General features: G+C 35.5%; 1 protein-coding gene across 10 annotated transcripts in view; it reads right to left on the bottom strand.

Annotated features, from left to right (window-relative positions):
• The window catches only part of GRIK2 (glutamate ionotropic receptor kainate type subunit 2), a 742,533-nt gene that overhangs the window by 226,328 nt on the left and 490,363 nt on the right, over positions 1-25,842 (bottom strand). For all 10 annotated transcript variants that reach the window (XM_025294639.2, XM_025294642.2, XM_025294643.2 and 7 more), the window contains one exon: positions 16,925-17,038. In XM_025294639.2, the coding sequence (XP_025150424.1) occupies positions 16,925-17,038 (114 nt within the window). The remainder of the gene's footprint in view (positions 1-16,924; positions 17,039-25,842) is intronic.

The following is a 25,842-nucleotide window of genomic DNA, read 5'->3' as shown; positions in this document are numbered from 1 at the left end:
ATACATATGAATGTATTAAAGACTTGGTGATAAGGAAACCTAGTGAATTTGGCTTAACTAAGGAAATGGCAACCCACTCCAGTGTTCTTGCCTGGAGAATCCCAGGGACAGGGGAGCCTGGTGGGCTGCCATCTATAAGGTCGCACAGAGTCGGGCACAAGTGAAGCGACTTAGCAGCAGCAGTATTTCTGAAAATCTATGAACCACAGAGTTGTTGTAGGGCATGCCTGTATCATATACCTATCAGAATTGTGGAGTATACTCCAACATTCTTATGTAACCAAATGTATGTATGTGTGTGTGTGTGTGTGTGTGTGTGTGTGTGTGTGCTCAGTCATGTCCAACTCTTTGTGGCCCCATGGACTGTAGTGTCCCAGGCTCCGCTATCCTTGGAATTTTCCAGGCAAGAATACTGGAGTGGGTTGTCATTCCCTATGCCAGGGATTTTCTCAACCCAGGGATTGAAGCAGCATCTCTTGTGTCTCCTGCTTTGGAAGATGGATTCTTTGCCACTAACACCACCTGGGAAACCCAATGTAACCAAAAAAAAAAAAAAAAAAATTCTATTGCTACACACATAGAAAGTGAAAGCTGTAATGTAAAAGCAGTGTTTTGTTTCTAAGGTCAGACTGTATCATATTTGTCAAACAGTTGCAAATTTAAAAGCTCCAAAGAGGAAATATAAATTTAGATTTTCTTTTTAAGAGCACAAAGCTATAGCAAACATGAACAAATGTATGGCCTTTGACTCTAATTACACTTGAATGCAGTATAAAAAATTCTCCATATAATATGAAATGCTTTCCAAACAGCTGTGTGAAAAAGGCATTTCTTTTCTATTAGTTCTGAAATGAAGTAGTTAAAAAAAATATCCATTTAGTTGGTTTCTTTTACCAATATGGGTTTAACTCAAACAAGGTGATGAAAACAAATTCATGAGTTATTTCTTTTAATTAATTACTACATAGAACTAAAACTAAGAGAACTCAGAACATAAAATTTATAAGATCCTAGTTAATGGTACTCATTTTTATTTAAGTGACTAATTAGTGGCATAAATGCCTTATGAGTAGTAGACCTAATAAAATACATTGACTGATAAATGGGTAAGAACTGGGGGAATCAAGTGTTATCCTGGATTTCTAGGCAAAAAATACTCACTTTAGTGATGCCAGGAAAATGAAACACGTGTGTGTTTTATACTATGGAAAGAGTTCTTTATCTTTCTTTCTTGAGTCGCTGTAGTAGAGTTAATCGGAGTTACGATATAGTTTGTCACTAAGAGTACCATTTAAATCCCAAATAAAGAGAAGTAATTAGGAATCAATGTCAAGTAATCCAGTGTGGTTCAAAACCACAGATATTAGGACCTGAGTATCAGACACTGATGATCAGAAAGGGAAGTTAAGTTGGAAGTATCTGCCATGATTCAGGACTTACTGGTCTTGAAGGACTCGTGATTGTCATCTGAAAACCACAATTTCCAAATATGTGTAAGGTATTCTTGAGTCTGACTCAAAGGATAGTATATTTTTTTCTCCCAGACTCTTTATATTCCTGGGAAGTCAGAATTTATAATTATTTGTCAAGCCAAACAGAATACAGCAGGTGTCAGGACAGAAGCAACAAAAGCATCAGGAAAGAAAAAAATGTTCAGTGGTATAGATTCACAGAAAACACACACGAGTTCTCTACATGAACAGTATCACCAATATTCATGATTCAAACCACCCTCTATTTTGATAACTCCAAATATGATTTCCAATCCAGACCATTCTCTTTAGGTATGGAACTACATGTCTAACTGCCAACCAGATCATATACCATAGAAAAACTAAATGCTGTATGTTCAAAATTAAAATTCAATTTGTATTATCCCAATTTGCTATTTTATGTCAATTCTGTTTCCAGCCACATTTACCAGAAAAATAAAAGTGATCTTAACCTCTGACCTCTTCTTAAACTCCAATTTGCAAACCATTACTCCCCTTTATCCCCCTTTCTTCACCCTATATGCCTTGGAAATTTCATTTATTTCCCCCATCTTTGAACAATGCCATAGTTTGGAACTTATCATCTTTCACTCTTGCAATATTCTCTTGGCTGGTCTCACTAAATTCTGTCTCATGAACTACACACAATTCTATCTCCAATACTAAGAAGGATTTTTTAAAATCTCAAATTGATTATATCAATCATGCACTTAAAATCCTTCTAAATTGTCTCATTGTGAATAGCAGACAGTCTTAACTCCTTTAGGAGTCCTACAAGGCCTTTTCTCTGCTGTTGCCTGCCTTCTACCTTTCCCACTACTTCTCTCACACATTGGCTGTGCTCCATCGGGAGTGGACTACTTACAGGGAGTTATTCATATGCTCTAAGCCCTTTCACATGTCTGCACCTTCAAACATAGGCTTCCCAGCTGGCTTCCCAGCTGGCTTCCCAGGTGGCTCAGCGGCAAAGAATTTGTCTGCCAATGCAGAAGATGCAGGAGACCCAATACCTACCCGGGTAGGTAAGATCCTTTAGAGTAGAAAATGGCAACTCACTCCAGTCCTTGCCTAGAAAATTCCATGGACAGAGGAGCCTGGCAGGCTACAGTCCATGGGGTTGCAGAGTTGGGTATGATTGAGCACAAAGGTTTACAGTTTTCTGCCTTCAAACATACTTTTCCCACAGCCTGAAATATCTGGTATTCTTGACCTACTAGAGCCCTACTCCCAAAGTAAATATAGCTCAAGATTTGTGGAAAGGAGGCAGTGGCAGCCCCTCTCCTAATTCTTTACCAAAGTAGTTCTTAGGTTTTGGGCAAATATAAAAACTCCCAACAGTGAAAAGTAAGAGTAACAAAGTCTCACTAAACGTTGGAATGTAGATATGTACAGAAAATTACATATGGAAGATAATTGCTAGGTTGCAGACAATGTGTAAGGCTTCCTATGTGGCACTAGTAGTAAAGAACCCGCCTGCCACTGCAGCAGACGTAAGAGTGAGATGCAGGTTCAATCCCTGGGTTTGGAAGGTTCCCTGGAGAAGGGCATGGCAATCCACTCCAATATTCTTGCCTGAAGAATCCAATAGATAGATGAGCCTGGTGGACTACAGACCACAGGGTTACAAAGAGTCAGACACGACTGAAGCGACTAAACACACACACACACACAGTAAATGTTGTAAACACACTAGGGCAAGAGCGTGAACATGTCATCAAAAAGGGTTCCTTTCTACTTGAGAGATAAAGCATGTTCTAGACGGCTCCTAAGAAATAATTTGTAGAAAAGCAGAGTGAAAAGAGAGGACTCGTTTTTGATGATGAATTCTATTTAAAAACAAAGAATGGATTCTTAGCAAACTGTATGTAGATCCAAAATTCAGTGTATTTTCTCATTTAGATGTAGAAAATGCAACAGTATGCTGCTAGGGCAGGGTGGTCAAGCTGTCCTACTCACGTGACTAGAATTCATGACTTTTTAAAAATAATTCTTGAAAATATACACTTATAAGGCAATTGATGAGGAAACTTGACTATCATTTCGAAACAATTGACACTAAATATAGACTGCAGGAAACAGAGAAGCTTTGGTCTCCTAAAGGCAGCTGAAAGGAATGCTTTGTTTTCCTCATCAGAAGTTCTTGCTCAGAGGTCCATACTCCATGCCAACCAGACAACTAGGGTAGATTCTCCAACACATTTCTGGGGAACTACCCACTTCCCTTGCACTGACCCTAGCAGAAAACTGAAGGAAAATTGAATTAATGTGACTCTGGATTAATCATGCTGAAATCTAGAGAACACAATTAAAGTTTGCATCAGTCAAAAGTTCATTCTACAGCCTGCTTTTCCTTCCTGATTGAGAATGCTAGCACCGAAGATGATGTCACCTGGACTACGGGTTGTAGGATTGCTTTCAGAAATTATATAATATGGAGAATAGATATATAGATGTAAGTGTTTATTAGACCCTCTAGATAGAAAGTCACATCCCCTCAAACAGTCCTTTATTATCTGAATTTCAAGCCTGATGTCATTTGAGAGATGATGGTTCTGCATAACTTCAAAGCACTCTGGTAAACATTAAGCTGTATGATGCAGCTTCTATTTTAAAAGTGTCTTCAAAGCACTTTTCAGAGCAAAGCTCAGCCTTATATAAATTTGTCATTAAACTATTTAAAACAAAGTAAATAAATAGAACACTTAAATAATAAGAATATATAATAATGGAAGACATTATGCAAAACATAAGAAAAACAGGAAATAGAAAAATAAGTGAAGTAAAAAACAGGAAAAAAATGGCTAAATTATAAGCATGTATTTTAGCAAAAATAATATGTCTTTTGGTAAAATTTAATGAACCAAATTTAAAAAAAAAAAAGAAAAAATGAATAGAACTTTACATGAGAAAGTGACTCAGTAGACAAAGTTTATAAAATTTATATGATGATCATATATGAAAAACTCATAGTACATTTGAATACCTGATATGCATCAATGCACCATATAAAATTGACTCAAAAAGAGGTGACAAAATGAATATGTCAACAACTATGAAATAAATTGTATCAGTTATTAAATAAATCTTCCCAGAAAAAATCTAAATACTGTAGTATTTTTAGTTTTGACCTAATATAAAACAAATAACCTCAAAATATGGACTGCTTTAGAGCACAGCAAATACTGTGGGCCAGTTCCTTTCTTTTTAAATGCAGTTAGCATAACCTGACAAAAACAGCTAACAAGATAGTGAAATACTGTAACTAAGGGTCCTAGTGAAGTCATAGTGAAGTCGCCCAGTCATGCCCGACTCTTTGGACCCCATGGACTGTAGCCTGCCAGGCTCCTCTGTCCATGGGATTTTTCTGGCAAGGATACTGGAGTGGGTTACCATTTCCTTCTCTAGGGGACCTTCCCGACCCAGGGATTGAACCCGGGCCTCCCGCATTATAGGCAGACGCTTTACCGTCTGAGCCACCATGGAAGCCCAACTAAGGGTCAGTCACTATCAGATGTTCCTAAAAACAAGATATAACAAACAAACATAGCAGTCCATTGAAATAATTTTTCACCATATCCAATAACAGTTTATGTCTGGAATATAAATATTTTAATATTCAGAAATTGACTAACATTCATCAGAAAAGTACAACTAGAAAAATTAATAATAATCTCCACAGGTAACTAATGTATTCAATAATAATTAGCATCCAATCCCAAGTGGTCCTAGTGGTAAAGAACATGCCTGCCATTGCAGGAGACATAAGAGGCACAGGTTCAATCCTTGGATCTAGAAGATCCCCTGGAGGAGGGCATGGCAACCTACTCCAGTGTTCTTGCTTGGAGAATCTTTTGGACAGAGGAGCCTGAGGGGCTACAGTCCACAGGGTTGCAGAGTTGGACACGACTGAAGTGACTTAGCACAGCACAGCACGATTTTGAAAAATAATAATTTTTATGAAAAGAAATAATTTTTATTCATAGTTGGAAAACTACAAATAAAAAGTATTTTTGAGAATACAGCTATTATTGTAGTTAATAATAAAAAGTACAATTGAAACAAGGAAAACAGATAACAAAGTTCTCATCAAATACAAGTAAAAAATAAAACAGATAAAGGCGATGAAAACCAGTAAAGGAAGAGATGAAATTATAGCTCTGTGTAAGAAGCATGATAAAATAGCTAAACTATCAAGAAATAAAAATAAATTAAAATCTACTAAAGAAAATTACCTGTAAAACTCTTAAATACAGGAATATTTCAATAAAGTGACTCAAGGAAAACCTTCAAAAATAAATTATTTTCCTATATTTATATCACAAAAAACATAAAATCACATTGAACTCATAAGTAGAGCCCACTCAGTTCAGTTTAGCCGCTCAGTCGTGTCTGACTCTTTGCGACCCCATGGACTGCAGCACTCCAGGCTTCCCTGTCCATCACCAACTCCTGGAGTTTACTCAAACTCATGTCCATTGAGTTGGTGATGCCATCCAACCATCTCACCTTCTCCAGGGGATCTTCCCAACTCAGGAATTGAACCAAGGTCTCCTGTATTGTTGGAGAATTCTTTACCAGCTGAGCTACCAGGTAAGCCCGTAGAGCCCACTAATGCTGTTTTAAAAGACAGTCAACAGTCTGTCCTCACAAGCTCTGTATAACAGATATTCTACTGAAATTATGGCATTTGGTCTTCTATTAACTTTAGCTTATTCTATCACTTTTTATTGCTTTTTGTGTTTTTTTTTAATATTCAATGAGAATTTTATTGAAATGCTAAGAAAAAGCATATCACTTTCACAGTGTTAATCAGAATAACTTCTATTATGAACAGAATTTAGTGAATACTTTGATTATAGCTTTGCAGACGATTCTAATTGTTAGCACTGTAAAACTAATACCAGAATAAATAAAAATGAGCACTAGTACTGAAACAGTAGATTAAAGATGAAAAATAGAGAACATGTTTAAACAGAAAACAGTCTCTGAATGAAGAGGACTTTTATGCTTTATTCCTTCAGGTCTGTTTTTATTTAGATCTGACTTGGGAACATAAGTAGCTTTCCTAAAGTAACTTCAGCTCTGTCTCCTGCTTGACAGCTGGTATAGGGGCTCCAGACCATCTGCCAAGAGAGAGCCAAGTCATGGTCAGACATCTCCAAGCAGAGAGAACCAATATTCTCATGTCCTGATTTTTAAACAGTTTGCATTTTTTCCCTCTGAAAAACATTGGTTGTTCTTATGTTTATCCTAAATTGCTTCAAAAATATATATTTTATTATTTAGGAAAATTTCATGGAAACATTTATTATGACAGTAAGAAAAAATACAGATTTATAGAGCTTTATTCTAACTTAGCCAACTTTTGGTTAATGGGTATGAAAGAAATTATGTATCTCATAATTGGAAGATGATTTAAAAAGAAAAGAATTTTATGTTTATCACTATTATACCAAATACATATATAAGTGCTAATTTAGTTGATATGTTTTATACATTCTTTCAAAATAAATTCAGAAGGTTGCTACATTATATATAAATGATTCATTTTAAGGTATTTATTTGCATTCATCTTGTTACTTTAAAACAATGAAATTTAATCAGAATCCAGTATTATTAACATTTGTGAAGTTTATTGAGTACTTGGTTTTATAACTTATATTATCTAAGGCCTGCAGACAATGTCACTTTTAATAATACCACCACTGGTCTAAACCACATTTTAGTCATTCTAAAATAATTGTGTTATTTTTTTCTTAGCTCAATTAAAGAAATGTTATAAATGCAACTAATAAACTTTGATCTTAAAAATGGAAAGGGGTCATATTTAAGGGAATTGTTTAAGAATAAACTTAACTACTATTTCATTACATTTTATTGATTCGGATTACCCTAAATGTAGTTGGAAAAATACATAGAAGCCTAACAGATCAAAAAAAAAAGTTCCATTCTTTAGGCAAGAAATGACCAATAACAACTGTAAGCAACAGATAAGCATAAATAATAATTACACAGTTGAATGTTATCAGTCCATTGATTGGACAGTATTATTTATTTCTTTTTTTGGCAGACTCATGCTTTTACTGCTGTAGGGCTGAGAAATCTTCCACTGTCTGAGTCCCAGTCTTTAAATTTCCTTCAATTCATCATGGCTCCTAGAATCTGAACTCTGCCATCCCTAATTAACATGCATGTCAAAAGCCAATGTGCACTACAGGCTATCTCAATTGAAAGTGAGAATACCAGGAGGGAAAAGTGAAAACCCTAGCAGCTACCATCAAAACAGCTTAATGTTTTCAAGAAGAGGCAATACGAAAGATGACTGGCTTGTTAGGATCAAAGAGTACTGATGAGAGTCTCCATCTGAGTTCGTGCAGCGTTCTCTTGCCTGGGAAACAAACCTGCTTGTGACATCTCAAGACATTACAAAGGCACTTTCACGTGAACATGCTGGACTGAAAATAAATAGCTATCATAATCTGGGGCTTTTGCTTTAAAGAAACAACAAAATAGTGCAGCAGGCATGTAGCGCATGCCTACTGAGGTAGAACTGTTACCTTAATTTTTAATAAATTATGTTTATTATTTACCTTTTATTTTTTTTTTCAAAATTCAAGTGCATTCTGAGGCAAACTACAGAAGTTATTCTATTATTTTGTTTTGCAAATCTACTAAGGAAAGGCATGCTTTTTAATGCCTGATTCTCACACAATCACACAAACACACAGACACACACACACCCCTTTACTACACTACTGCAGGCAGAATCATCACACTCTTAGCTGCTGCAAACTGCGTTTACCTCTTTGCCGAGTAATAACTTCAGAGAACTTACATCATGTTCAAAAAATATTACCATTCTAGAGAGTTTTTTTGTTTTTAATCTATGTCTATAGAAAATCTCCCAGAATTTGGAAAGGTGAGAAGAATATCTTTCTCTCTGAAATGGAGCATTTATCACCTGAAACTGTAACTGACAGTGAAACAGACTGAAACGAACTGTCAAGAAAAAAGGACTAGAGTTCTGCTAGTTGTGCTGTTCACCAACATTTCAGGAAAGATGCTTCTGTCAGAGCAATATGGATTTAAAGGAGGGCTTGGCTTAGTGATTATCATTCATTTTATTAAAAAAAAAAAACAAACTGGTATGCTAGTTAATTCTTACACTTGACTGATCAGTTTAGATTGGAGATCTGGGTTGTTACTGTCTTTCTACTGGAATTTGTATTTTAGCCATTAAATATTTCATTAGCTTAATTCACAAGTGAAAGAAGAAAGAGGGAAGAAAAGAAAAGCCAAAGCTCCAATCAATCAAATGTGCCATTTCACCGCTCTTCCAGTAAATGGTTTGATGGGAAGGGAGACTGCACCTATTAGCTAATCTCCAAACTGCATTTCATCTCTGAATCTAATTTATTATCCCCTTACATGAATAATCAAGATTTGACTACACAAAATTACTGCCAACATCTCCATTCAGATAGGACTAAATAGAACTCATTATCTCTCTTTCCAACATCCTTATCATGCTCTGTGGTAATGCTAATACTCTGCCTCATGGGCTTTTAACCTTGAAGTCCTCGTTCACCTTTCTCAATTGTTTTTGCCCCACATGTAATGCATTCATGATAAATCTCATACATGATATTTTGACGTTGTCTTCTCTTTCCTTTTGCATCTGGATACAATATCTCTCAAATCAGACTCTATAAATATCCTATTCATCAGTATCCATGAAGAAACCATACCTCCCTTGTTCAAAATGTTCTTTGACTCAATTCTTTGTTAAACTGTCTTAGAAAAGGACATTCATGGATTTATCCTGTCTTTCTTTTTAGAAAGAAATTTCTAAAAAGAAATTATTAATGTCTAAATTATAAATATGGGATTTAAAGAGACTAGGGTATCCACTCTGGCTGAGTAAATATAAAATTACTGGAACCATAAACAGAGCTTGGAAATATAGGAGAAACAGATATAATGAGGCATGAATTGAAGAAAGATGTTTGAATCGTGTTGAGTTTGATCTTTAACATGCAGCTAGATATATGTCCTGGGTAGTTACATCTGAATCTCAGATCAAGGACATAGTTACAATTTAGATTATACAATTTTTACAAGGTACTATCGTGATAACATCTTTGAGAAAATTAAAGCAAAATTATTTCATTTCCATGTAGTTTTCTGTGGTTAAACTGAATGAAAAATTCATACTTCTCCAATCATTTCTTCTAGAACTTGGTATATGTTATTTATAATAAAATAATCTCTAACAAAATTATGATATTGATAATAATTTTGATAACTGAAAAGAATATAACAACAAAATGAAAACACTTAAGGGTTTTATTATGGTAGCATTTTAAAATTAGATTTAATAAAGAAGGATGAAGGAAGCAGATGTGTGTATGTGTGTGTATGTGAGATTATGTGCTAAAAAAAGCAGGTTCTGGTCACTTACAAAGCCTTTAAAGATTGAGACTCTAAGATTTTTAAAAGTATGCCTAATTTCACATTAAAACAAATAAAATAGTCACTGGCTCATTAAAATACTACTAGTCATTAAGGGAAAGAACATGTTTCTTTCTCTGTGATATAGCTACTGATAGTTTTATGTTAATCTAGCTAATCTGGAGGTCTAAAGAATATGAGAATATATTTGAAATAAAATACAACAAGCTACTAAAACAAGAATGAAAACAAAAGCACAATCTCTGAAACAGAAGAAAAAAATATGATGAAAAAAGATTTGCTTGCTTTTGAATATGGTATGAGCAGCCTGAGTTTGAATGAGGCATTCATCTCACATAAACATTTAAGTAGTACTTGTACATGCATAACTACTTAAATTATGTTGATCTTACCATCTCCAGAGCACATCATTAAAACTGCTTAGAAACTGTATAGGGATTGATAAAAATGAAAAACCTTTTTCTTTGTAAAGCACCAGTGTCTGGGTTTCCAAGCCTGAATGCTAGTAACTCTCTAAGAAGAACTACATGCTTGGCAGTCATCCTGTGACAATGGGAAGATAAGAATCAGAGGGAAAACCCTATTGCAGGGACAGATGTGAAGCCTTAGAAAACTTCTTTTGTTGATATGATGGAATAAACTGCAGAACCATTTAGGGGATATTTGGTCACTTCTCTCTTTTGTACTGTGATTCTTTCCATTGTTCTTGGGAGTTTGCTTCCAGATAAGCCACCTGTAGGCTGTGCACTCCAACAATAAAGCTTAATAGGCCTAAGCAAGTAAACTCAGCACTGAAATACACAACTTTCTAGGAAGTGCTAGGAAAATAAAAAATAAGACTAAGTTGCAGATGCAGGCACATTTGTTCAATTCATTGAGCAACTGGGAAGAAAGAATCTCCTTAGAAGTGATTTTTCTGAAAAAGTAACCAAATTTCATAGTCATTGGCATACTAAAGTGCTACTAGTCATTCAAGGGAAGAACATGTACAGTGGCATTTAGTGCTAGTAATCTTTTGATGGACAAAAATCAATTATTCTAGAGGAGCCACAGAGTGGGAAGCACTCAACATATTTAAACAGGCATGAAAAAATCAATTGAAAACCAAGAGCACAGAGGGGAAAATAAGCATTCCCTCTATGAGCTTAAATAAATATCCAGCCACCTGATACTGTCCCTTGCTAGTGTACCCAAGGTAGTAAGGACAACAGGATGAGGCTGATAAGATGAAAATAGAGCACATATTGGTCTTCAAAAGCTCTCTATATCTCATCCAGAATGAGTATTTTTGTTATGATTTTGGTGATTATAAATTTATATTTTAACAATCGAAAGTGAAAGTGTTAGTCACTCAGTCGTTTCAAAGTCCTTGCAACCCCGTGGACTGTAGCCTGCCAGACTCCCCTGTCCATGGAATTCTCCAGGCAAGAATACTGGAGTGGGTTGCCATTTCCTCCTCCAGCAGATCTCCCTGTCTCAGGGATCAAACCAGGGTCCACACGGCTGGTGGATTATTTATCATCTGAGCCATGAGGGAAGCCATTTTACAATTTTATGCTCATTTATGCTCATCTATGAAATCATCATAGATGAAAATGTGATTCTAAGGTTGATACTTTAAAATTCCATTTGTAATGATACAAGAAGCAAGGAAATTTTAACAACCACTAAATTTGAAATTCTAAAACCAGAGAGGTAATATGAGGAATATTCAGGAGATGGCATGAGTAGACTAGAGTTTTAGGTCTAACCTCCTCCTGCAGAAGAGGCTATATAATTTCCAAATTATATAGCACCATATAATTAAAAACTAAAAAAAAAGTAATTACAAATTTAAAAATTGTTTAGAGCTTCTGAAAATGAACACTTTCCATGTGATAACTATATTCTATACCCATACAGTGTATTGGGCATAGATTATGTTGTTGAAGAGGTGTAAAAAATATTTGTAAACAAGATGCTCAATCTCAATTCTAAAGAGAAAAAGTGAGTTAAGCTCCATTACTCTTGATTGTCCAGAAAGATCTGAGATTATGGTTTAAAGAAGCTGAAAAAAAACCGAGTGCTAAATTAGGAGAGGAGAGAAACAAGAAGATCAAGGCATCCAAGCAAGAGTAACCTAAATCTCGGTCCCTGAGGAAATGTCTAGATGTCTGGGGACACACCTATAATGGTATCATGGTACTTTAGCGTAGGTGGTATTTCTGGATGAGAAACATTCTTTGGGTGAACAATTCTCTGTCAAGATACTATTTTGGTCATAAACTATAGCTGTTAGACTTTTCCAAGCTGGGACACTGGAGATTTCATTTTACAGTATTGGTTGCTCAAGTAGGCTACAGATTGGTTAAAAAAACTACTGTTCTACTTTCTAGCTCTGTGGTCATGAGTAGGTTACTTGGACAATCTGAATACCAGTTTTCCTACCTGTGAAAGAGGATGGATAATGGTATCTAACAAAAAAGGTTATTATGACAATTAAATGAGTAAATCGATGAGTAGTGCTTTGAACATTGTCAAGTACCTAGCAGTCATGCCAAAGATGTGTGTTATTAATTTTTGGTAATGAACCATATTCATATAGCAGTATTTCATGAAGCTGAGAAGCATATAGAAAACTGGCCTCAGTCATTATAGTCTTTGAATTTTTTAACTTTTTCAAGATCTTTCTTGCATATGTTGTTTTATCTGCTGAGAATACTCATTCCCCCTCCCTTTACTTTGATAATTTCTTCTCAAACTTCAGCTCTCTATCCTTCTGCAGTGAAGTCTAACCTGATTCATCCTTCCACACCTGATCCTTGGTGTCACTCTTGATCATTCTGTAAAAGGCAGCATGCCATGCATCTTTCTTTCATATCTAGTCACAAGGGGTTATGTCTCTGTGTGTGTGCGTGTATGTGTGTTTAGTTCTCCTTATGAATTCTACCATTTTCTAAGTTTCATAAAGGCAGAGACCATGTCTATTTTGTCCATTAAATACAGTGGTTAGCATAAACCCTGGTATATCATTATCATTAAGTACATATTTGTTAAATACAAAAAGAATGATAAAAAGTAAAGTAAATAAAATCTAAGAGAAATGGAGCTAATTATGATAAGCACATTGATAAGGTCAAATTTTAGAATATTTCACTGTTTGGTTTTTTTTTTTTTTTGACACATAATAAAAATGTCAAACAAGAAGCATTAAATGAACTTCTCTTTGTGAAGATATCATTATTTACAATATAGCCAGAATCTACTCTGAGATTTTCGAAGAGAGAAAGGAAAAAAATAACCATAGAATAAATCAAATGATCATACTTCTTTAAAAATATAAGTTAAGCACCAATAAATTATATCAAGCTAGCTTATAAAAATAAGGGAAATAATCTCCTCAAATCTTTTCCTAATTGTGGCTACTCTGTGATCAGACTGTTCAGAAAAAGATTTTTCAACTAAGTGATATAAAATAATAAAGTACCTTTTCTTTTTAAGAAAATCACAATCACTTTGAAACTAACACAGTGACATAGTCTAAAATATAAGTGACCTACTTATTAATATGTAAGCTTAGAGTCCTTGGAAGGAAAGTTATGACCAACCCAGATAGCATATTCAAAAGCAGAGACATTACTTTGCCAACAAAGGTCCATCTAGTCAAGGCTATGGTTTTTCCAGTGGTCATGTATGGATGAGAGAGTTGGACTGTGAAGAAAGCTGAGTGCTGAAGAATTGATGCTTTTGAACTGTGGTGTTGGAAAAGACTCTTGAGAGCTCCTTGGACTGCAAGGAGATCCAACCAGTCCATTCTGAAGGAGATTAGCCCTGGGATTTCTTTGGAAGGAATGATGCTAAAGCTGAAACTCCAATGCTTTGGCCACCTCATGCGAAGAGTTGACTCATTGGAAAAGACTCTGATGCTGGGAAGGATTCAGGGCAGGAAGAGAAGGGGATGACAGAGGATTAGATGGCTAGATGGCATCACTGACTCGATGGACGTGAGTGTGAGTGAACTCCGGGAGTTGGTGATGGACAGGGAGGCCTGGCGTGCTGCGATTCATGGGGTCGCAACGAGTCAGACTTGACTCAGCGACTGAACTGAACTGAACTGAAGCCTATAGTGTATATCAGAATTGATCTTATATGTTGGTTATATGGAGTAATGATCTGAGGAATATGTCTCAAACATCATTATAGATCAAAAAAAAAAAAAATGTCCAAGATCCAAAGCCTGATAATTTTTAAAAAGTTTTCTCTGGCTCTGATATTAAGATTTAATACCACTTGTTTATGAACAAAATTAAAATTGTTTATTAGTGAGAAAGATACTTGAATACTTCTTACAAAATAACTCTTGAGAAATCAAGCAAAACTGAGAAATTGTATGGGTAGTCTAATCATCTGCTTTGTTTGGACAAGAAGTTTGCAATAACCTGCACACTTGAAAAAATATTTAAATACAGTCATTTGAAAAGTGTTTATTCTCTCTAATTTTCTGCTTAATTAAATACCAATTTTAAAAATTTAATTTGACAAATACTTATTGAGTGCCTGCTATGCCCCAGGCACTTTTCTCTGACACTGAGATCTAAAAAGTGTAAAATTTGATTAGCTTTGTATAGATTCTTACCAAAATCTTGTATAGATTGTATAATCTTACCTTGTATAGATTCATACCAAACAGAGATCAGATAAACACAAAATTTCTAACATAAAAAAGTAATGTATGGTAAGTAAAATGATAAAGTATTATGATACACATGTACACTTCCCTGCCTGCCCCAAACCTACACAACTGAATGGAAAGATCAAAGAGTTTCACAGAGTGCATGCAAACTGAGGTGGGTCTGGAAGGATGAAAAACTTTTCACAGGAGAACATAATGAAGTGGGCATATGATTTGAAGCCATAAAATAAGTGATGCATTTGAGAGTTTGGCTGTATTAGGGAGAACTGAGAAAGTAGTACAGGGGCTAGTTGCTGAAGACAGATGCCCTTGCCCAGCACACTTTATTTTGTGAGCATTGTAGAGGCATATATGGTATAAAAACAAGAGACTTAGTCAGATCCTAATTCTCAAAGCAGTGGTCAGTGATGTTTGGAGAAATATTGTACACATGAAATAATTCAAGAATAGGATAGTGTTAAACTTAAATATGAAGTACTGACAAGTTCTATATTTCAGGAATGGAGAGAAACATATTGCAAACAAAGGGAACGGGGCTAACACAATCACAGTAGTGAGCTAACTGGTTACCCTAGATCAGTTAAAATACAGGATTTCTGAAAGGGAGAAATGGGAAATGAGGATAGAAAGATGAGAGAAGACAAGACTGTAAAAGGCTTTGAATAACAGGGTCAAGATTAGGGGGCCTTTTTAATGTCTGATAGGGACTCAGAGAAGAATGTATCTGCGATACAGGAGACACAGGAGACATGGATTCAATCCCTGGGTTGGGAAGATTCCCTGGAGGAGGATATGGCAATCTGCCCCAGTATTCTTGCTGGAAAAATCCTATGGACGTAGTAGGCTGGTGAGCTACAGTCCATGGGGTCGCGGAAAGTCAGACACAACTGAAGCGACTGAGCACAGCACAGCTGCAGGGACTCACTAAAGACTTATAAGCAGAGAAGCAGGGAATGACAGAATTAGATCTTCACAGTGGACAGTGCAGTATATTATAAAGGGGAAAGGTTGTCAGCAGGAGGAAGTTACACTGTTACTGTAACTGCTCCAGCAGCGGGTTATGAGATCCAAGATATACTGGCAGAAAAAAATGTAGTCGTGTCCTGTGAGTACATTCCATCTGAGGACCACGGCTGGTGGATTTGAGAGCTAGCTTTGAAAAGAGATGGGGATACAACATTAAGTTAAAGGGGACCAGAGAAGTTTGGATATAGTGGAGCAAGTATTCACTGAAGTTCTTAGCAAAGAAAGGAGTTATTAAAAAACACCTCATGAACTTCTATCACCATCATTTCATGATCACCAGCTTGCTTCATTATCAAGAGTTTTTAACCCAAGCTGTTTTGTTTGGACATGTCTTGATCTAACATCCTATATTGCTACTAAAAGGACAGGATTATGAATTCCTCCTGGCTTGATGTTCTACCATAAATCAGATTTAGAAATCATGTAAATGCTAAAAGTATGTGGAGGTTTGTTTTGGACATTAATCTCACATTCTTACTGGCTACCTGGAGAAATCAACATTGATAAACTTATTCTGTAGGTGAAGGTACTTACTAAATTACATAAAAGTTCCTTGCTTGTCCTAAAATTAAAATTCTTATTTGCAAATGGCATAGTAGGCATATATGAACATTACTGTGATTTAATTAAAACATATAATTGCAAGAGGGGTAAAAATATCTAGCTTATCAGTATTAATTTAATTCTGTTGGTAGTGAAAATATTTCTGACTTAAAACAGCACTTGTCATTTGATTTCATTAGGGAGATTAGTAAAGTAAAAGTGATTTGCCATGATGAAAACAATTAAATTGAAAGCAAGGTTAAAACATAATTATAATAGAAAAAAATCTCAAAAATAAATGGCATGCCCTCTGAAATTTATTTGCAGGAAATGAAAATGAAAGCAGAAGTAAAGTTCACATGCAGCTCCTCACATAACTATATTTATATAACTGCTTGTCTATGTATTTTTAAAATGTTAGCATTCACAATTTTTCAACAGCAACTAATTTTGTAGAAACATAAAGATTCCCAGTAATAGATAAAGCTGTATTATTAAGCAACACAAGCAGCCCAAACATTAATATAATTTACATCATTAAAGCTAACAAAATAAAACTGACTAAATTAACACTGATTCATCCATTATACAGCAACTGCTAAATAACTGTAAAATATATTACATTCTGTTCATTACTACTCTAATTATAATGTCTTTTTCTATCCACTTCCATGTTTATCTGCATTTATCTAAAAAGAATGGGAAAACTAATACTTACCAAAATGGTGGTAACGATCAAAGAACGATTGGATAAGGAATCTGTGATGTTGGCTGGCTTTCCCTTTTGACTTTCTGTCATATTCAGGCCACTGGCTGGATCCCAAGTTCCAATCTATAAAATAGCATATGTACTTTGTAAATCATCCATCAGACACCTGGAGAGAGCACTGCAGAGAAAGTTAAGACTGCTAACACTTATTATTCACCTCTGCTACATTATCTGCTGTTGCTGAAGTAAAGGCTGCTTGTTTTAAGCATGATTCACTGCTTTGTGAAGTGTGTCCAGCGAAGTGTGACATTAAAGAACAAAATGATCCATTGCACTTCTACAGTCAGTGTGGGAGCTTAATTTTCCATTCAAACTTTCATTCACCAAGATAAACCACAGTTGATGATACCTTGATAGTTGGCTGGAAACTCATTAACAGCGTATATCTTTTATAGTAATGGATCTATCTTATCCTCTCATTATGATGGTAACATGCCATATTATATGGACAAAGCTAAAAGAGCAAGACCTGGGGATCCAGGATAAATTAATAGGTAAAGGCAACTTAAAAGGGGCATTTATTTGTATTCACAGCACCCCCAGTAAGGTGAAATCATACCCCAAATTACCTCTGGAAGTTTTAAAAATATACCTTTGAAGCTTTTAAAATACTCCAAGAAAGGAGATTACAGCAAAATCTCATCTGGATAACCTATTCTAATACTATCACTTGTATTCTGTTCAGTGTATATTTTAACTATTAGGTTGTTGCAAAAGTAACTGTGGTTTTGGACCATGAATTTTAAATCATTATAACAGGTTCAAACACATCTTTAATAATCAAAATAGGAACCATTACAATCAACATATTTTTGCCAGCAATATGTTGGTTTATTCCTGTAACATAAAAATCCATGCTTCAGAATTCTATGAATTCTTGGAAAGCATTTTCAACCTCCTGCTCATTGTGGAAGCATTTTCCCTGCAAAAAGTTGTTGAGATGCTTGAAGAAGTGGTAGTCAGTTGTCAAGATGCCTGGTGAATATGGTGGATGAGGCAAAACTTCATAGCCCAGTTCACTGAACATTTGAAGCATTGGTTATAAGATGTGCGGTCAGGCCTTGTGGAGAAGAATCAGGCCCTTTCTGTTGACCAATGCTGTCTGCAGGTGTTGTGGTTTTGGTGCATTTCATCCATCTGATGAGCATACTTCTCAGGTATAATGGTTTCACTGGGATTCAGAAAGCTGCAGTGGATCGGACTGGCAGCAAACCACTAAACAGTGACCATGACCTTTTTTTGGTGCAAATTTGGAGTGCTTCGGAGTTCTTCTCAATCCAGTCACTAAGCTGGTCATTGGGGGTTGTTGTATAAAATCCACTTTTTGCTGCATGCCACAATCCAATCAAGAAATGGTTCAAGATAAGACAACACTTCAACATGACTATTTTTTTTTTTTTTTGCCAGCTCATGAGGCACCCATTTATCAAACTTTCCAATTTGCCTCAAATGCCAAATAACCATAGAATGGTCAAGGCTGAGTTCTTCTGCAACTTCTCGTGTAGTTATAAGAGGATCAGCCTTCAGTGATTGCTCTCAGTTGGTCACTGCCGACTTCTAATGACCAGCCACTGCACTCCTCATCTTCAAGGCTCTTGTCTCCTTTGCAAACTTCTTGAACCATCACTGCACTGTAATACTGCACCTAATATTAATAATGCCCTCTGAAAGATTAAGCCAAATGCTGTGTTCAGATATATTATACTCAGTGAACACAGTTTATAAAATGACCTCCGGAGATACATAAAAGCATAAGATACAACTGTGTATGTAGATTGGTTTACATACAGTGGTTACATACAGTGGCTTACATACCTGCACTATCGCATGCCATGTAATAATAGTGACAACTAACAGAAAGCAGAAGCAAAGGAGACAGAGTCAGTGTTTTCGTCAGCATTAACTTTTCCTCACCCTCTCAAACCTGGGAGTCACCAGTAGTGAAATTTGTCTTTCTTATGTCCCTAGCCAATTACCCAAACAAAGCTATAAATTATTAATTTATTTTAACATAAAATTTAGTACATAAAAAGCTTTCTCAATTACAGATGAACCCATCGTAAGGTGAAATATTAAGTCAAAAATGCATTCAGTATAACAACCTACCAAACATCCTAGCTTGGCCCAGCCTACCTTAAACATGCTCAGAACACTTATATTAGCCTGCTGCTAAGTCACTTCAGTCTTGTCTGACTCTGTGTGATCCCATAGACGGAAGCCCACCAGGCTCCCCCGTCCCTGGGATTGTCCAGGCAAGAACACTGGAGTGGGTTGCCATTTCCTTCTCCAATGCATGAAAGTGAAAAGTGAAAGTGAAGTCACTCAGTCGTGTCGGACTCCTAGCGACCCCATGGACTACAGCCTACCAGGCTCCTCCGTCCATGGGATTTTCCAGGCAAGAATACTGGACTGGGGTAGTTGGGCAAAATCATCTAACAGAAACCTTGTTTTATATAAAGTGCTGAATATATCATACAATTTATAGAATACGGTATTGAAAGTGAAAAACACACTGGTTGTATGTCCAACAGGATGGTTGTAATGGTACTGTTGGTTACCCCAGTGATGGAGTGGCTGACTGGGAGCTGCCAGCATTACAAGAAATTGTCATACTACATATCACCTGCTCAGGGAAAAAAGATCAAAATTTGAAGTATGGTCTCTACTGAGTATGCATCACTTTTGCATTATCACCATTATAAAGCTGAAAAATCATAAGTTGGGAACTGCCTGTAAATTAAATTATTTTTAAAGTGACATTGATTTGAAAGTGAAAGTGAAAGTGAAAGTCATTCAGTCATGTCCAACTCTTTGTGATCCCATGGATTATAGAGTCCATGGAATTCTCCAGGCCAGAATACTGGAGTGGGTAGCCTTTCCCTTCTCCAGGGGATCTTCCCAACCCAGCAATCAAACCCAAGTCTTCCACATTGCAGGCAGATTCTTTACCAGATGAACCCCCTACCTAAATATGCTAACAAAGACCTCATTGGTTTAAATCCAAATTAAATGTTATGATCTTTTCTATCTTCTTTACATTTTACTATATGTGCTCTTTTGGATCTCTCCATTTATATAGCTTTATCAGTAACTTTTTAAGGTGTCTATCTTCCTTTAATTGGAGTAGTACAAGAGTAGAAATGTTAACAATTTCTGTTCTTCATAAAAACAAGTGTCATTCTAATAGTTGTATATAAATATAGACTTCCATGTATTTTTTTTTCAATAACTCATTTGGGGATTCAATGTAAATGTATTTAATAATGTAAAAAAATCTTGTAATATTTTCTAATATTTAATTTTCTTCTTACCACCTAAAACTATATATTTCTGGTATTTTTGTCAATAAAACAAAAAAGTCAAATAATACAATAAGGGGAAAAAAGAAAACAATCTTGATTCAGCATTCTTTCCAAAGTAAATTACATACTGGTCAATTAAATTACTTTAAGACTGTGTGTGACTACCTTGATGCCATAAAGAGACTAATTACAATTTTGATTCAATAATGAAAGGTTTTCAGGGGCCAGATGGGTAATATCAATGTGTAAAGTAAAAGCGCATAAGCCAGTAGTAAGAATTTCTAGGCTAAAATGTGCAGTTTCTAAATCTCAAAAACATCTTAAGGCAGAAAAGCAACTGCGGCCCACTAACCCAGCCTGCTCCGCTGTGTGCCTTGGGCTGCACACCCAGAATAAGTACTTTTTTCAAATCTCTAGCAAGGCATCACCAGAGTTAGTAGAGGCCCTGCTGAGGACCTGGCTGGAGGACAGAAGGGAGGCCAAACCTAGAATTCCTGCTGACCTGCTTAAATTGTTTCAAATTCAAAATCACTAAAAAAAAAAAAAACCCAAACAAAAATGCCCTGTTGGCTAAATAGACATCTGCAGACTGTATTTTGCAGTGACTGGCACTCTTCTGATCCTGATCTATGATTAATACCTATTACACATTTGTCCCTTAGATTTAATTGTCTTTTTATTTCCCCACTGTTGGCTAAATAGTTAGATTTTTTCAGACATATAATTCTGTTAGCAAAGCACTGGCAGGCATCATTTGCCCAGTGTCATCTGCCTAATGACAAGCTTGACCACTAAGTTTTTCAACTTTCTAACCAAATCACTAATACAAAACATTGTCCATTTCACTTACTGTTATCTTCCAGGATTACACTTACAAAAAATAAGTTAGTTAAATGTTTACTCATCTAAACCTACTAATCTAGGTTCATTTTCTGTTGGTTGTTTTTCTAGTACTCTTTGGATGGAGGGGTTCTGGCTCATGAATCCATGATCACCTATAATCACAAATATTAGGTATCCCTCTTTATAAGTCTCAGGTTTCTACACAGAATTTTAGAATATTTCAGAAATTTCAGTAGCATAACAATTTAAATCAAATAAAATTTTGTGTGATTCCCTGATTTTTAAGTCTCTTAGAACTATATGATTCAAAAATTTCTATTGATTGAAGAAATTGCCACCAGTGGGGCTTTTTGTTTTGTTTTAATTACAAGAGCCATAGACTAAATCAAGACAATCCTTTTTCTTGCAATGTATGTCCAGAACCATAATTTAGACTAAATCAAGACAATCCTTTTTCTTGCAATGTATGTCCAGAACCATAATTTTTTCATTATATTATTCAATCAAGTCATTTAACATTATTTTCAGTTTCAAAATGTAATACAGATATCTAAGTACTCTTGAACCTCAAAGAGTTATATTAAATAGAGTGAGTCTATCTGTTGGTTTACATGAATACTTCAAGTTTACAGTTATCTTTGTGGTATAGCAACCCTCTTGTACAATTTAAAATGTCATGGTTTGGATAAGTCATAAGTTCACTTTACTTATAAGCATAAAATTAGATAAAAGTAATACAAAAGTACTTCAAAAATCACAAAGAACAATAGAAAATCATGGTATTACTCATTTTTCTGTTATGTTCTGAACAGTTCTTAAATTTGCTCTTCTTCATAAAAAGAATGTATATTATTGATATCAAATTATAAAACATACAAATAGAAAGGAGAACATCAATGTAAACTTTGAAGCTAAGCACATACCCATGTCAATCATAGCTAATGATTTAATGTATTTTCTTTAATTCTTTTATCTTTATATGTACTTTCCTACATAATTTCCAGTACAGTCTTGTAGGTAATCTCCCAGACTCGGAAGGGTGTGTCAGATCACCAGGATCCTATTACATCTCCACAACTTATCACCAGGGCACTGGGGCACATTACTTCTCTCCAACTCAATTTCCTCATCTATAAATGGGGATATAACTTTGTCTACCTCAAAGAGCTATTGTGAGGATCAAGTGATAAACACTGTAATGTGTTTATAGTGAAGTCCCTCAGTCGTGTCCGACTCTTTGCAACCCCATGGACTGTAGCCCAACAGGCTCCTCTGTCCATGGGATTTTACAGGCAAGAGTACTGGAGTGGGTTGCCATTTCCTTCTCCAGAGGATCTTCCCAACCCAGGGATCGAACCTGGGTCTCCCGCACTGTAGGCAGACACTTTACCGTCTGAGCCACCAGGGAGTCCCAATGTGTTTATAAGTGTGCTACAGTTCAGTTCAGTTCAGTCGCTCAGTCATGTCCAACTCTTTGCGACCTCATGAATCGCAGCAGCCAGGCCTCCCTGTCCATCACCAACTCCCGGAGTTCACTCAGACTCAAGTCCATCGAGTCAGTGATGCCATCCAGCAATCTCCTCCTCTGTCGTCCCCTTCTCCTCCTGCCCCCAATTCTTCCCAGCATCAGAGTCTTTTCCAATGAGTCAACTCTTCGCATGAGGTGGCCAAAGCACTGGAGTTTCAGCTTTAGCATCATTCCTTCCAAAGAAATCCCAGGGCTGATCTCCTTCAGAATGGACTGATTGGATCTCCTTGCAGTCCAAGGGACTCTCAAGAGTCTTCTCCATCACCACAGTTCAAAGGCATCAATTCTTCGGCGCTCAGCCTTCTTCACAGTCCAACTCTCACATCCATACATGACCACAGGAAAAACCATAGCCTTGACTAGATGAACCTTTGTTAGCAAAGTAATGTCTCTGCTTTTGAATATGCTATCTAGGTTGGCCATAACTTTCCTTCCAAGGAGTAAGCGTCTTTTAATTTCATGGCTGCAGTCACCAGTCTGCAGTGATTTTGGAGCCCCCCATAATAAAGTCTGACACTGTTTCCACTGTTTCCCCATCTATTTCCCATGAAGTGATGGGACCAGATGCCATGATCTTCGTTTTCTGAATGTTGAGCTTTAAGCCAACTTTTTCACTCTCCACTTTCACTTTCATCAAGAGGCTTTTTAGTTCCTCTTCACTTTCTGCCATAAGGGTGGTGTCATCTGCCTATCTGAGGCTATTGATATTTCTCCTGGCAAAATTATTATATAAATTAATATATCCTATTTCCATACTATTATGAGTATTTTCTTCTGGCATTAAAAATTAATTACATTCAAAATTTTAATGATTATAAAATAGGAACATTATATAAACATATCACAGTTTACCTAAGGCTGTTGATGTTTGACAGAAAATCACAAAATTCTGTAAAGCGATTATCCTTCAATTAAAAAATAAATTTTAAAAATAAGTCTTTAGTAAAACACAGTTATTTACAAATATTTGCCCACATATTTTAGTATTTTAAAAACAGATTCCTAGAACTGGAATTACTGAGCCCCCCCCAAAATAAAATGAGTCAAGATTGTTAGTACATGTTGCTATATACCTTTCCAAAACTATTAATGTGTTCATTATGATCCACCTGACCATATATAGCATAGTAAAACTTCCTCACAATTCATTTTCTACTTTTTTCTGATATACAATGGGTTCTTCATTTCTTTTTTTTATTGAAGTATAATTGCTTTACAATATTATATAAAGCAATTGTATAAATTGTGAAGATTCTGCTGCACAATGGAGTGAATCAGGTGTATGCATGCATATATACCTTCCCTCTGAACCTCCCTCCCACCCATCATGTTAAAATATATATTCATAAGAATTTTATATATACACAATGTGCTTTACTTTTTATATTTCTCAGGATTTAAAAAAAATTCTTCATATAATTTTGTGTGGTAAACCACATTTTCTCTTTTGTTGCTTTGATTTATTTTCTCATGTAGAAAAACATTTATTTTCAGATGATTTTAAAGTTATTTATCTGAGCATCTCATTAATTAGTTGATGCTTTACTTATTTATCTTTGTTTCTGACAGTTTTCTCAGCATAAATTTTCTTTGTTTTGTACTTCATATTACTCCTTTGGCTGAGATAATGTTTTCTTTCCTCTCCTGAGATATATAATTGTTTGCCTCATCTGTAATTAGCATTTTGACATTTCTTCTAAACATGTATGTTAGTACTTTTCCTTGTGAGCAGAATCAGCGGGACAGGTTTTTTAATTGTCTGTGGAATTTGAAATAATAATTTTTGACAAGTATACCAAAAACTTTCTCAGGTAGAAACAAAATAAACACTTCCAGCTGGGTGTAAAATATTAGTTATATATGAAGTCAAGCTCATTTAAGGTTAAGAAATAATTTATCCACTAAAAAACATTTGGCATCATAGAATCTATTAAAATTCTATTTACACTTTCCTCTTGGCATTTGCTAACAATATAGCCATGGATGTTGGGGAATAAGGAAAAGAATGATACAGTTTTTCATCACAGAACAATATAAAAAGGAAAAAAACTTCTCTGATTATACATAATTTTTACTTAATTTTAGACAAATATGTCTTGAGCAAAAAGCATAATTGGCAATTTTCTAAAGGCCTGTTTGGTGATCATGAGAAACCACACTGTACATTATATACAGTCTTAGCACAATGTGGAGTCTCCATCAAAAAATAAGGTTGCTTTAAAAAAAAAATTCTTCCTGATTTATAAAAGAATGATATTAAAACATTCTCTAACACCATACATAAAAATAAATTAAAATAGACGAAAGACCTATATACAAGACTAGAAACCATACAATTCCTAGAGGAAAAAATAGGCAGAACAATATTTGACATAAACATAGCAATATATTTTTGGACCTGTCTCCTAAAGCAAAGGGAATAAAAGTAAAAACAAATGAGTCCTAATTAAAACATTTTTCATAGAAAAGGAAACAAAATTATCAACAAAACAAAAAGACAACCTACTGAATGGAAGAAAATATTTGCAAATGATATGACCAATAAAGGTAGTTAATATATATGTGACATATATAAGTGTTAGTTCTCAGTCATGTCCCACTCTTTGTGACCCCATGGACTGTAGCCTGCCAGCCTCCTCTATCCATGGAAATCTCCAGGCAAGAATACTGGAGTGGGTTGCCATTCTCTTCTCTAGGGATTCCCGACCCAGGTATTAAACCCATGTCTCCAACGTTGCAGGTGGATTCTTTACCTGCTGAGCCATCAGGGTTCCTTAAATAGCGCGTTCAATTCAAAATCAGGAAAATAAATAACCCAAATAAAAACCCGGCAGAAGAACTGAACAGACATTTTTCCGAAGAGGAAATGCAGATGACCAACAAATATATGAAAATATGCTCAACATCACTAATCATCTTGGAAATGCAAATCAAAACCACAGTGAGATACCAACTCATACGTGTCAGAACTGCTATCATCACAAAGAACACAAATAACAAATGTTGGTGAGGATGTGGAGGAAAGAGAATTCTTGTACACTTTGGTGGGAATGTAAATTGGTACAGCTACTGTGGAACTTTCTCAAAAAAACTAAAAATACAACTACCATAGAATGAGCAATTCTGCTCCTTGGTATATATCCAAAAAAAAAAAAAAAAAAGACCAAAAAAACAAAACAGAAAACACTAATTCA

The sequence above is a fragment of the Bubalus bubalis genome, chromosome 10 (assembly GCF_019923935.1).
Source record: "Bubalus bubalis isolate 160015118507 breed Murrah chromosome 10, NDDB_SH_1, whole genome shotgun sequence".
Lineage (NCBI taxonomy): Eukaryota > Metazoa > Chordata > Mammalia > Artiodactyla > Bovidae > Bubalus > Bubalus bubalis.
The sequence above is the reverse complement of the archived record's forward strand: the minus strand, read 5'-3'. Positions and strand labels throughout refer to the sequence as shown.